This window comes from Meles meles, chromosome 12 (genome assembly GCF_922984935.1).
Source record: "Meles meles chromosome 12, mMelMel3.1 paternal haplotype, whole genome shotgun sequence".
NCBI classification, from domain to species: Eukaryota; Metazoa; Chordata; class Mammalia; order Carnivora; family Mustelidae; genus Meles; species Meles meles.
The window spans coordinates 7,681,107-7,694,630 of NC_060077.1; the positions used below are offsets into that span (position 1 = coordinate 7,681,107).

The following is a 13,524-nucleotide window of genomic DNA, read 5'->3' on the forward strand; positions in this document are numbered from 1 at the left end:
ATGAGAACAAATTGAGGGGAAAAACCACTGTGTCATAGGGATGAGTCAAAAAGTTTTATGAACCTATAAATGTGTGCTGATTTACTCAAATGTAGAAGTGTGAAGTATACAGAGATTGGATTTTGACAGCTTTAGTAGATCCATAGCTTTTTAAAATATGCAACGCTTTCTCAAGCATGACATGTATGAAAATGAATAATGGTAGCCAGCCAGTTGCTGTAGTTTTTTTAATTAAACATTTTTCTTTTTTTATTACTCCGCACTGCAGAATTTTGCAAACATGGAATTCACAGATTAAAAGAGACAATATTAAAGCAGATACATATGAATAGGTCAGATGAATGAATTCTTCCTCTTGTATTGAACCAGTTAATCCTCTGCCCTTTTTGACATTAAGTGATACGTTGTGATGTTAAATGTTAAAATGTCTGATAACTTGTCCAAGATTATTGGGCTCACAATATTGCACTCACAAACTATTCTGCTAGTTAGTGTCATTGCCCAGGAAAGTATACGGTATACTCTCTTCTTTTGCTCATTTTTATTTTGAAAATAATTGTTTCAAAAAGAAGTTACTCAAAATTTTATGGCAAAGTACAGGCTATAAAAATTAATTAATTTGAAATACAGCAAAAGTATAAGCATTAGGAAAGTACAGATATAGAAGCATGAAGAGGATCTTTCAATGTGCACAGAGTATACAGGGTAAATGTGTGTATGTGTGTGTAAATGGACATACACACAGTATTCCCCTCCCTCCCCCAGGCATGACCATGAAATAGGATGGCAAGAAGTTCTCATCGCTGCAAGAGCTTTATTGTACGTTGAGGCAGAGAGACTGACATATTATAAAATATAGTGTCTAGAATAACACCGTCTAATTTAATAGAAATACACAAACAATCTTAAATTTTCTAGTAGTTACATTAAAGGAAGTAAAGAAGAACCATGTAAAATTAATTTAAATAATATATTTACTTAATATAACCAATAGTGTCATTTTTACATGTAATCAATGTAGAAAATAATGAGGTATTTTACATTCTTTTTTTGTTGTTGTACTAACTCTTTGGCCTCTGTTGTGTATTTTATACATGTAGCACATCTCCATGTGGACAACCCTTGGCTTGAGTGCCTTATGGCCATATGTGGCTAGTGGATACTGTGTTTGAGGGAATAGGTCCATAATTATTCATTCGTGTATGTAGTTACAGTGAAGAAAGCAACATAGAGTAATATCTAGGTTTAATTTGGCATCATGTCTGTGTTAAGGTAGTATTGTGTGAGAATAATCCATAAAATAATATACCTCAACTCCAGCCCATTCTGATAGCTGTTCTCTCCCTTCCTTGAGCATTTAAAGAAGAAAATTGAACAAGCAAGCCATGGTTTTCTATTTTGGGGGACCAGAATGTTTCTCTGGGTTTCTGTCTTCTTTCTTTGACTCCAGTTCCTTCTTTCATCTTAATATCTATTTAAGGTTGTATCTTTCTCAGAAATTGCTTGTAACTTAAAGCATTTTCATCTTTGGCCCAGTCAAAAATGGGGAGGGTGGGCTAATTATTATTGACTTCACCACTTACTGAACGTTTAGATGTTACATGGTAAAGTGTTCTATTCTATGTGTATCTTATTTAATGTGCACAAAAAATATGAGGTAGATATTACTACCATTTTGCAGATGAGGAACTTGAAGCTAGCGAGGTTAAGAGTCTTCCTTAAGAATATCTGATAATGGGGTGCTTGACTGGCTGAGTCGGTGGAACATGCAACTCTTGGTCTTAGGGTTATGAGTTCTAGCCCCAGGTTGGGTGTAGAGATTATTTAAAAATAAACTCTTACCAAAAAAACAAAAACAAAACTATCTGCTAATAAGAATAGTGAAAGCCACTTTCTAAAGTGAATCTCTGGCAGGTGGAATCTTATTTTCCGTAATTTTTTGTGTGTTCTCTTTTACCTTTGATAAAAAATACCAAGGTAGCTGAGGTGTTGAAATTGAGATACACATGGGTGCCTGGGTGGCTCAGTGGGTTAAGCCTCTGCCTTCAGCTCAGGTCATGATCTCAAAGTCCTGGGATGGAGCCCTGAATCAGGCTCTCTGCTCAGCAGGGAGCCTGCTACCCCCACCCCCACTGCCTCTCTGCCTACTTGTGATCTCTCTCTCTGTCAAATAAATAAAATCTTTAAAAAAAAGAAATGTTTATTAAAAAAAAAAAAGAAATTGAGATACACAACTGTGTTAGATAGCATCAAAGAATTTGAGAATGAGAAATGCCTTTATTACAAGTGAGAAATGCCTTTATTACATTTCTTTGACAAAATTTAGTAGCTAATTTAATAAAAATAATTTTTGGTAAGATTTTACACCATAGCCTGAATACTTTAACACAAAGAGAATTTGTACAGTTTATTTTCCAAATAACTTGATGATTAAGACCTATAGTAGGAACTTGAAGATTTTATGAGGAAGACTTAGGATTTTAAATGTTACTCTTAAACATTAATTTTATATTAAAATTGACCCAGAGCTGGTCTTTGGCTTGGGAGAAGGAGTGGGGACTGAAAGATAAAGGTGATTTATATATTTTAAGTGGAACCTGACTCAGTATTAAAGTCTTCACTCTCGTTTTAAAGAACTTATTGATCTCACTGCTGCTACATTTTAAGACCCATTTTTCCTCCTCAGACTCCACTGGTTCTCTGGGAGTTTCTGGCTTGGCTTATATCCCCAGTTCTAGGAATTGTTTCATTCCTTAACGGTAGAATACTGTCCTAGGAAGAAGGTTCCTTGAAGATCTACTTGGCGGGGAAGTTGGTTTTTTTCTTTCCTCCCCCTTTTTTTCTTTTTCTCTTTCTTTTTTTCTTGGCGGCAGCAGGCACCATTTGTCTAATGAAATCTTATACAGAATCCTACTGTAGGAAATAAATGGAAGTGGAGCTTCTCTAATGAGAGAGAAAGTTGGTATCTGAGATCCTGTTTGTTGGCCTTTTCCTTCCCTTGTTGTATAGATAAGCACTGGAGTCCAAGAGAAGGTAAATTATTCAGGATTATATAATTGTTTAACTAGGAAATGTGTTTTAAAGATCATCTCAGGCAGAGGTTCTCACCTTTTTTTTCCTGCCTCCATATGGCGGAAGCTTCCCCATCCTCCCATAAACAAAGGAAAGAAAGTAAGCCTGGTGAGAATCACACATCTAGTCCAGCCATTTAGATGACGGGTCCGAGGCCCCCAGGGAGGAAATGACCTGACCGGGCTGTAGCAGCGCTGAGCAGAGTGTAGTGTGGTTATTCTTTCTTCATTTGTGATTCAGAGCTACAGGTCGTATCTTAGCCTCGTCAGTGGTTACGGTTTGCCTCTTTAAATGCTGAAGTTGCTAGAAAGAACGATATGATTAGAAAATGGGACATCAGATACCATTGCAGAACACTGACTTAAACTCCAGGCTCTGAATTTGTAAATAAATTTGCTGTACAGGACACCCCCTAGTGGCCAGATTTCGCAAGCACAACTTTGATTGCATTATATCTGCTGCTACTCTTCAGAATCCCTGCCTTAATGAACCTCTGCTAATGATGATGGCTAACCTCAGGTATATTAAGATGTTTTTTAAAAAAGGATTGAGGATCCGTGTTTTAAATATTTCTTAAATGATACTTTTTTTTACTAGCTGGATTTTTAATAAATTGTCTTTTGGTTCTAGGTAGGATTATTAAACCTAACTGTGAAGTTTCATTTTAATATCAATATGGGTAGCATTTAATGTCAATATGGGATCATTTCGCTGAAGAGCAGTGAGTGTGGTAGATTTTTCAAACTAGCTAAGTAATCCTACTACATCTAAACCACCGTTCTAGCTCTAGTCGATTTTTATTTTCTGTAGTAGAACTGCCTGGTGAATTTTCCATGTAAAATTTGCTATAACACATTTTTATATAATTCTGAAATATTTCATACATATTTGTAAGCAGAGATAGAACTTTATTAATAAAGTTATTCCATCTAATTTCTTCCAGCTTCTACTTATTTTCATCTTCTTATACTCTTCAGGCAATCATTTGTTAGAAGAAAAATGTATTATGTAGACTTCTTTCACTTCATTAATGTGAAGCCAAATTATAAAGCATCAAGGGGATCGTGGTAAAGTTCCAGAAAAGGATAATTTTCTGCTGGGCCTTCTTCTTAGAGACTTCCATTATTAATATTCTGTTGTGTAACTGATATAACCATTCAGTTAGCCTTATTTCTGATGACAGGTAGGGAGCCTGCCTATGAACTGGGATTTTTTAGAAATCCTACCTGTTAAAATAAATATTGTTGTCTGTTCTTCTCTTCTTTTCTCTCCTTTTCTCTTCTCTTTTAGCAGTTGCAGACTTGCAAAGGATGTTCCCCACTCCTCCTTCCTTGGAACAGCACCCTGCATTTTCTCCTGTAATGAATTATAAAGATGGAATCAGTTCAGAGACAGTGACAGCATTAGGCATGATGGAGAGCCCTATGGTCAGTATGGTTTCAACACAGCTCACTGAATTCAAAATGGAAGTAGAAGATGGATTAGGAAGTCCTAAACCAGAGGAAGTAAAGGTAATTGCCAGTATATGAATTTTATCGAGCCAGGGTGGTTTTCAAGCAGATTCATATACATCTTCCTCAAAATAATATTATCTATATGCCGCATTATACCTAAGTTTCTAACAATCCTCTGAATTGGATCATGAGGTACCTTGCTTGGTATTTTAATTATAGTGTCTTGATTAATTTAAAATGTTGGTATTAGCATTTTCTGTTGATTAGATGAGAAAAATACTGACTTGTAGTCATTTTTGTTATTGTTGTGGTATGTCCTAAGTTGTTCACCGGCATTATCACTGCCCCCCTTTGTTGTCCCAGGACTTCTCATATGTGCACAAAGCTCCCACCTTCCAGCCTTTCGTGGGATCCTCCACGTTTGCTCCGCTGAAGATGTTGCCGAGCCAGTGCCTGCTACCTCTGAAGATACCTGATGCCTGTCTGTTTCGGCCTTCATGGGCGATCCCTCCTAAAATCGAACAACTGCCCATGCCACCTGCAGCCATTTTCAATCGAGATGGCTACAAGTATGTGCAGGGATTGCGTTATGTTACTTGCCCTATGAAACGTGGTTTTGATCTTCACTAAATATTTACTTAAAATGATGACATCAGCATATCGTTTGAAACTTTCCTTTTTTGGCCATTCATGTTTTTTGCACATTATTTTGTGTTGAAGTGTGCATATTTTCAAACTAAATGTTATGTGCATGGATAAATTAAGGTTATTTGGGTAGAGAACTATGGTGTGCGCGCTCATTCAGTATCAAATCCATGTCAACCGCAGAGTCAAACACTAGATTGGAGTTGGTAATATTATTTGGATAGTGGTGGTAAGTATTTGATTTATATAGATTGGTGATTCCAAATGTGCTTTTCAAGCCCTTTAAAATGAAGTGTTAGCATGGACACTTTCTCTGACGCTGACCGCATGTCATATAAGAAAGCAGCAACAGGGCTGGTATGACACAGAGGAAGGAAAAGAGGGTGTATATTGTAGCTTGAGCACATTTCACTCTGTCAGAAAACAGTAGTCTGTCAACAGTGTAGATGCTGTTTCCCCTACGATTAATAATTTCTTGAAAAAATAAATGCTTTAAAATGTAAGGCCATAAACTCAAATTTCTGTCAGGACCAGGTAAACAATGTGTGGATGACCTGCGTTGGGTAAAGCAAAAGTCTTGGCACCACTGATGGTCTGTCATCTGGAGGGGCAGTAGGAGAGAGCAGTGTCCTTGATGGAACTGTTAAGAATATGCCTCATTTATTTATTTATTATTTCTTTAAAATTTTATTTATTCATGAGAGATGGGGAGTGGGGACACAGAGGGAGAAGCCAATTCCCTGTGGAGCAGGGAGCCTGATGCAGGACTCCATCTGAGGACCCTAGGATCTTGACCTGAGCTGAAGGCGGATGCTTAACCAGCTGAGCCATCCAGGCGCCCAAGAGTATGCCTCATTTAAAGGGACTATGTGCTATCCAGTTACAGTGCATTGTTCAGGCAGGAATGTGGGAGGCTGGTGATCTGCATTTTTATGTAACTCTCCTTTTTAAAAATGTTGGTAGTTAATGCAGAGTTACATTTTAGGAGCCAATAAGATAAGACAGATTCCAGATCTAGCCCTGTGGGCTGTATTTGTGACATCACAGAAAACCATCTTGATAAAACCCAACTTTAATGTCTTAACAGGCTTTATGTGTATGTATGTAAAGTCAGCGTCAGAATGTGAAAAACGGTGACAGAGTGTAGGATAAAAGAACCCAGACTTAAGAAGGTAGAACTGTGCTGTCAGAGGACTCCATTCCTGCCTTTTTTGTTTACTCCTCTGTATGACCTTAAATGACCAGCTGACCTGAGTCTTCCCCGTCTTTAAAATTGGGATAATCCTGCCTGATGTCCCCCACACGATTTTTGAAAGGTTCCAGTGGCTGTGGAAGTATGGTGGCAATAACGTCTCATCATCAGGGGGCAAGAGCGTGCTCAGAAGTACCCTGGTGGTGGTCGCTGGGCTTGTTTTCAGCTGCCGTGCTCCAGTCGTGCTGGAGCTTCTGTAAGTGGGGACTGATCTAGTCCAGCGGGGCTCATGGACCCAGAAGGGTTGCCACCCCATTCTCATCCAGGGCAGCGGCACCAGGAACCCATCTGACGGTTGAATTTCTTATACACACAGACTCCTCAAAAGAGTGACATGCAGCCCTTTGCTGTATGATAGTTTAAATAATCAGTAATTCAGATTATTGTTTAGGTATATTAAATCTATCCTTTGCCGGGGCGCCTGGGTGGCTCAGTGGGTTAAAGCCTCTGCCTTCAGCTCAGGTCATGATCCCAGGGTCCTGGGATCGAGCCCTGCATCAGGCCTTCTGCTCAGCGGGAGCCTGCTTCCTTCTCTTTCTGCCTGCCTCTCTGCCTACTTGTGATCTCTGTCTCTGTCAAAAAATAAATAAATAAAATTAAAAAAAAAATAGAGCTTTGCTGAAGCATTAGTGCAGCCATTTATATATATATATAAAAAAATCTATCCTTTGCCATCCCAGAGATCCTTGGTATTCTCAGTTGGCACTGTTAAGAGCTATTGTTAATGAAGGAAGTGTTTTATATCAGCACCTTCCAATACGGCATCCCCTTCCCTGAGCTTGTAACTGTGCACCTCTTGAAATGAATTTGTAGTTTTATTTAAGTTTATTTAAAATTAGCACATGGGGCTAGTGATAACTCTGTTGGACAACACAGTTCTAGGCTACGTGAGTTCCTTCTGCTGGGGTCTCCATCACCCTGGCCACCCCTGTCACACTCAGAACATGTGCACTCACTTGCTTGACACCTGTCATACTTGCTGTGAGCTACCTTCTCATCCCCCTTTTCACTGTTGAATGTCCAGCATCTAGTATAGTGTTGGTACTCAGTTCATTTTTATTGAATGGGAAAAATCAGGTTACTAGACAAGCTAAAGCATCCTTATTACCTAGGGAGCAATTTAATTATTTAGGTTTTCAGTTAGTAGTCATATTTTTCTGATCTGAACTGTATAATAATTTTAGGGTTTTGTCAAACGGAAGAATTTGAAAGGAGTCCAATTATAGTAAAGATCATTATTACACACTTATTATTTTGGTCTCTGAGATAGCATTGATTGCTAATGAAGGTTTCTCGGTCATTTTTTATCTGCACTCAAAGATACCACTGTGCTTCAGAGTTAGTTTCTTTGTAGTGCTGGATTTGGATTTTTTAAGCTGGTGGTTTAGGCATAGCTAATTAAAAATCACAAGAAAATTATTTGAAGAGCCATCACTTTATGACATTCTTCTTTCACATTATAAGTGAATGAATGTGTCATTTTTTGGAAGAACATTAGTTTAAGTATAGTATTAATAGATTTAAAAAAATATTAGGCAGTAGATGAAATCTCTATTCTTTTGATACCTTCTAATTGGGAGAGAATGGTCTCATTTGCTTTTTTTTTTTTTTTTTACATGTACTTCTAAGAATGTATTTAAAAAAATCTTTTACAATAATAAAACAGCAGAACATTGTAGAAACCGTTTCTGTTTTCTGTGTGACTATTCCATAAAAAGTCATTGCTTATGAAAAAATAGATAACACAGTGTGTGATTAGTCTCTGGGAACTAAAAATAATTGTGCTATAGCTAATACATAGCATATTGAAGATTAAAAATGAACTACAGTTGCCCACCACCCCACAGAAATCTGTTAGAAGTTTGGAAGCTATGATACAGTATGTGTACTGTGCAATTTATCTAATTAATACTAAGGCATCCTAGCTACATGTGTGATATTGGTATTAATTGTAGTGTAGTACTGGCCAGTGGGTTTCCTACAGTTGGATTCCTTTATGGTCATTCAGTACTAGAAAAATGCAAGCCTAGATAGGACTGTGCTTTGAAAATTAGAAAAATGGCAAATGTTCCTATTTATTTGATTATAACTGCTTTAGAATCATGTATGGATTATGATCTCAGAGGATAAGTACAGCAGCAGGCTTAAAATTTTAAAAAGTGACAAAAATGTAATTGCAAATTAGATGGAAATTTTATCCTATGGTTTTCTAGTCAGTTTAGCATCTGAACTCATGTGTTAAAGTCCCACTTAATAGTTACAGTTTTTCAAAATTACATTGACCAAACCCAGCACCATGTTTTCTTGTAAAAACAGTAAAATTCCCTTAAAAGATTAAGATGGAGATTGCTTTGATGTGGAATAAGTAGAAGGAAAATGATGTATTATTCTTGGTGTATGGTATATTATTCTTCATACCTTGCTTCTTGCTTTCCCATCACTTTTACTGACTCCTTTGAATCCTTTTTTTTTTTTCTTTTTTAAGAAAAAATTGAATATACCTAGTGAAAGCATGCATAAATGATAAGAAATGCACAGGCCAGGGGTACCTGGGTGGCTCAGTGAGTAAACCTCTGCCTTTGGCTCAGGTCATGATCTCGGGGTCCTGGGATCAAGCCCCTCATCCGGCTCTCTGCTTAGCGGGGAGCCTGCTTATGATCTCTGGCTGTCAAATAAATAAATAAAATCTTTTAAAAAAATATATGCACGGGCCAGGTGGGGTAATTTTGTCTGTGACATGCACCCGTTCTCACTTAGTACTGTCTGTTGCAGTAATGTGCCTAGTGTCGGGAGCCTAGCAGATCCGGACTATCTGAATACACCACAGATGAACACACCAGTGACGTTGAACAGCGCTGCCCCAGCCAGCAACAGTGGAGCAGGAGTTTTGCCATCTCCAGCAACCCCTCGCTTCTCTGTCCCCACACCACGAACCCCCAGGACCCCAAGAACTCCCAGAGGTGGGGGCACTGCCAGTGGTCAAGGGTCAGTTAAATATGATAGCACCGATCAGGGGTCACCAGCCTCTACCCCCTCTACCACGCGGCCCCTTAACTCTGTGGAGCCTGCCACCATGCAGCCAATCCCTGAAGCCCATAGTCTCTACGTCACCTTGATTCTCTCAGATTCTGTGATGAATATCTTTAAAGACAGAAACTTTGACAGCTGTTGCATCTGTGCCTGCAACATGAACATCAAAGGGGCGGACGTTGGGCTTTACATCCCCGATTCTTCCAACGAGGACCAGTACCGCTGTACCTGTGGGTTTAGTGCGATTATGAATCGCAAACTTGGCTACAATTCAGGACTCTTCCTGGAAGATGAGTTGGATATTTTTGGGAAGAATTCTGATATTGGTCAGGCTGCGGAGAGGCGTTTAATGATGTGTCAGACTACCTTCCTTCCTCAGATGGAGGGAGCTAGAAAGTCCCAGGAGCCACCTATAAGCCTTCTCCTCCTCCTCCAGAATCAACATACACAACCTTTTGCTTCACTGAGTTTCCTGGACTACATTTCCTCTAACAGTCGCCAGACTCTTCCCTGTGTAAGCTGGAGTTATGACCGGGTGCAAGCAGATAATAATGATTACTGGACGGAATGCTTTAATGCCTTGGAGCAGGGCCGACAGTATGTGGATAATCCCACAGGTGGAAAAGTGGATGAAGCTCTGGTGAGAAGTGCCACTGTGCACTCTTGGCCTCATAGCAACGGTAGGTTTCCCAGAATACACGTTTACTTTGAAAATGATCTTGGTCTCTGCCTACTTGTGATCGCTGTCAAATAAATAAAAATTTAAAAAAAAAATGATCTTGGTATGATGGTAAATTATAAAGGACAGAATTTTAAATTTCATTTCTCTTAAAAAAAAAAACAAAACAAAACTAGAGTTAAGAGCTCTGTGGACAACCTTCCTAAATTTAAGGAATAGAGCAGTGTTTTATACTGGAACACCTTTTGAGGAGACTCATTATTTTGTGAAAACTTCCTCTCATATTGATTCCTGTGGGCAGTTCACATGGCAGAGTCTGACTGCTACATATCAGCATCATTGCAAGCACACAGACGAATAGTCGGCTCACCTTGCGTGTTTAAATCCACCCATTCTTCTGACTCGGTTGTCTGTAATACTTCTCCCGTGGAGCCTTCTACCCATTTACAGAGCATCTTCTCCTTCCTTTCCTTTTCCAGTGTCTTGCATCTCTTGTAACAATGATTGCATTTGGCTTTGTGTTGTGCTTCCTGAGGCATGTCACTGCCATTATTAAAAGCTCCAGCTGACAAATGTCTGTGATGTTGAGCTCTAAGTGAGCCCTGCAACTTGCTGTTCCCTTCCCTTATTCATTCACTGTCTATGCTGTGATGCATCCCGGGGGTAAAGTGACTGAAAGAGACAGGACACCTCTTTGAGGGACTTTCTAATCTCTTCTGGAAGATGGACATCAGATTAATCAAATAATTACACAAATTAGCATATTATTAGAAACCGTTATAAGCAATGAAGGTGTGGGGTGGGAGGGCCTTCCTAGGCTGGGGGTCAGCCTAGAAGAGCAGTAGGTCAGCCTTCTTCTACTCCTTGAGGAAGTAAAAACATTAGATTTCAGTGCCAAGTACAGAATAACTGGCTAAAGAAGGTGGAGAGCAAGGAATTGTGTCCCAGGAAGAAAGAGCAGCAAGAGGGAAGGCCCAGAGTTACATAGAGCTTGGGACTTTCAAAGAACTGAAGGACTCTCTGTCTCAAATAAATAAATATTTTATTTTATTTTTAATGTGGGATGGTGCCTGGGTAGTTCAGTTGGTTAAGAATCTGACTCTTGATTTTGGCTCAGGATACAATCTCACGGTCATGAGATGGAGCCTTAAGTTAGGCTCTGCGCCCAGTGGGGAATTTTCTTGAGATTCTCTCCTCTTCCCCCATCTCCCTCCCCGGCCCCTCCCCACCCCTAAATAAATACATCTTGAAAGAACTGAAGGGAGCTTGGAGCTGGCTAGATTCCCGAGAGCCGTTTGAGACCTGTTGGGGCTGAGGTCTTTATCCCAAGAGGCCTAACATGATGGGTTCATGAAGAGGCATTGCCCTCTGATTTGTGTAGTTAAGAAACAGACCTCCAACTGCAGTGCAGGCTGTGGATTTGGAAATGGCAGGAATGGTGGGAAGACGAGAGGGTTAGTGCAGTGGCTCAAATAAAAAGAATAACTTGGTTTCTTGTCTTAGCAAAGGAGATGGAAAAGAAGTAGAAACATTCAAGGGATGTTGAGGAAGTGGTTGGACTGCAGGACTTGGTAGTGAGTTGGATTTTAGGGGTCTGAGAGAGCGAGATGGTAAGGAAGACACCTGGGCTTGTGACTCGTATACCTGGACAGATGGTGATGTCGTTCATCACCATCCAGTGCACTGGAAGGAGGCCAGGTCAGGGGAGAAAGCTCCTAAGTTGAGTTTGGGAAATTTTAAAGATCTCTTCTGAGATACCGAGGTAGAGATGTCAAGTAGACTCTTGGGACTTCCCAGGCCTGCAGCTCAGGGGAAAGTGAGTAGTTGACTTGTAGATACTCAAGTCCAGGGCACAGAGGAGGAAGAAAGCTCACTGAGGAGGAGGAAACCCAGACCTACAAGAGGGCTTGGGACAGAGCTTCGCTGAACTCTGCAATGTAATCAGGTTTCAAGAAAGAGACGAGTGAGTGGTCAAGAAGCATTAAAGTCCAGCTGAGCTTTTAAGAAGAGGATTAAACATATCTTTTGACCATGGTGAGGAGCTCTTTCTGTAGAGAGGTGGGAACAGGCTAGGCTGGAGTGGTTGCTTACGTGAATGAAACGTGGACCCTGTTCTGAACAACTCTCAGCCTGTAGGGGAAAGGTTATATAAGCTTCTTAAATACAGTTGGAAATCTGGAAGGAGAAAGTATGTTCAGAGGACAGAGATCAGTGGAGTAGGGGATGAGTAGGCATTTTCTGAGTAGCCAAGGCAGGAGACTTCTCGGAGGTGGAGACTTGTAAGGAAGTATTGAAGGGTTATGCTCATTTCTGTAACCACTTGGGTTTGAGCGCAGTGTGTTGTACTTAGCAGGTCTCTAATTAATGTCTGCTGGATGCATTTATGAATTAAATGAATTAAAGAAAGTACAGTCTTTCCCCTAAAGAAATGTGGGTGATTATCTCGGGTGGTTCCTTTTGCTAGATAGTAGCCTTCAGACAGAAAAGCAGTGTGTGGGTGGATCAGTACTGTCATCTTTGGATCTGAAGAGGAGCAGAGTTTTATTGCAGGGGAGGTGTGGGTTCCAAAGTCACAAGCTTAACAGTACCAGACAAATAATGTAAATGAGTGATGCTGTAGCCAGATTTGCCAACGGCAGTGCCCTTGCTGTGTCTGTCAGTACACACATTCTTTTCTGTGTGCACACGAGTAGCCACAAAGAATGATGTCTGCTTTTATTTTTCTCTAACCGGTGGTTCTCTTTGTGTGTCATTCTCCAACTTCTGATAGAGCCATGGGTCCAAGAAGTACTTTTTTCTTTAAGAAAAAAGCAGCCCAGGCTTGAAGATAAAGTCAATCACTGCTTCCTTCTCAGGCAGGCAGCAGAGCTGAGTGAGGAGAGCCATCTGAAGGGGGCGCTGCGCCTTCGCTCTGGCATGCTGCTTGTGCAGGCATGTGGCCTGCGGCTTGCCATGTCTCCCAGTTTTTCCCAGGAGGCTGCTAATTTAGATTAGCAATTTGTTTGGTTTAGGGATACACCTAGAGATGTCTTAAGCATCCTGTGTTTCAGGTTTAGTTGGTAGATAAATCTTAGATTTCTATCTGTGCCCCTTTCCCAGTCAGCTAGAAAAGAAAGAGTAAGGAAGGGCCTTTAGGTATGCAGCTGATCACCTCACATTTCATTAGCTCTTTCTTCAGATCTTTTTGAGAATTTGATGAGCGTTTATGGACCTTTTTCCCTGGGAAATGATAGGCTTATGTTCCTGTGTGCACAGTTTTGCATAGAGTCTGAGAGGTTTTTCAGGTTCTATGTTGAGGGCCCCTCCTCAGTAGGAAGAATATTTCTTCTGAAACCATGAATCCCACCTTCCTCTGTGGACAGATAACTTTCAGTCCTGTCGTTGCTTTTGCC

The 13,524-nt window shown here is 40.2% G+C and overlaps 1 protein-coding gene across 3 annotated transcripts in view; it reads left to right on the forward strand.

Moving 5' to 3' along the window:
- MED13L (mediator complex subunit 13L) overlaps positions 1 to 13,524 on the forward strand; it is a 292,534-nt gene that overhangs the window by 252,407 nt on the left and 26,603 nt on the right. For 2 of the 3 annotated variants that reach the window (XM_046025906.1, XM_046025908.1), the window contains 3 exons: positions 4,363 to 4,583; positions 4,890 to 5,095; positions 9,196 to 10,133. In XM_046025906.1, coding sequence (XP_045881862.1) covers positions 4,363 to 4,583; positions 4,890 to 5,095; positions 9,196 to 10,133 — 1,365 coding nt within the window. The remainder of the gene's footprint in view (positions 1 to 4,362; positions 4,584 to 4,889; positions 5,096 to 9,195; positions 10,134 to 13,524) is intronic. The other variant, XM_046025907.1, reaches the window with a different exon arrangement.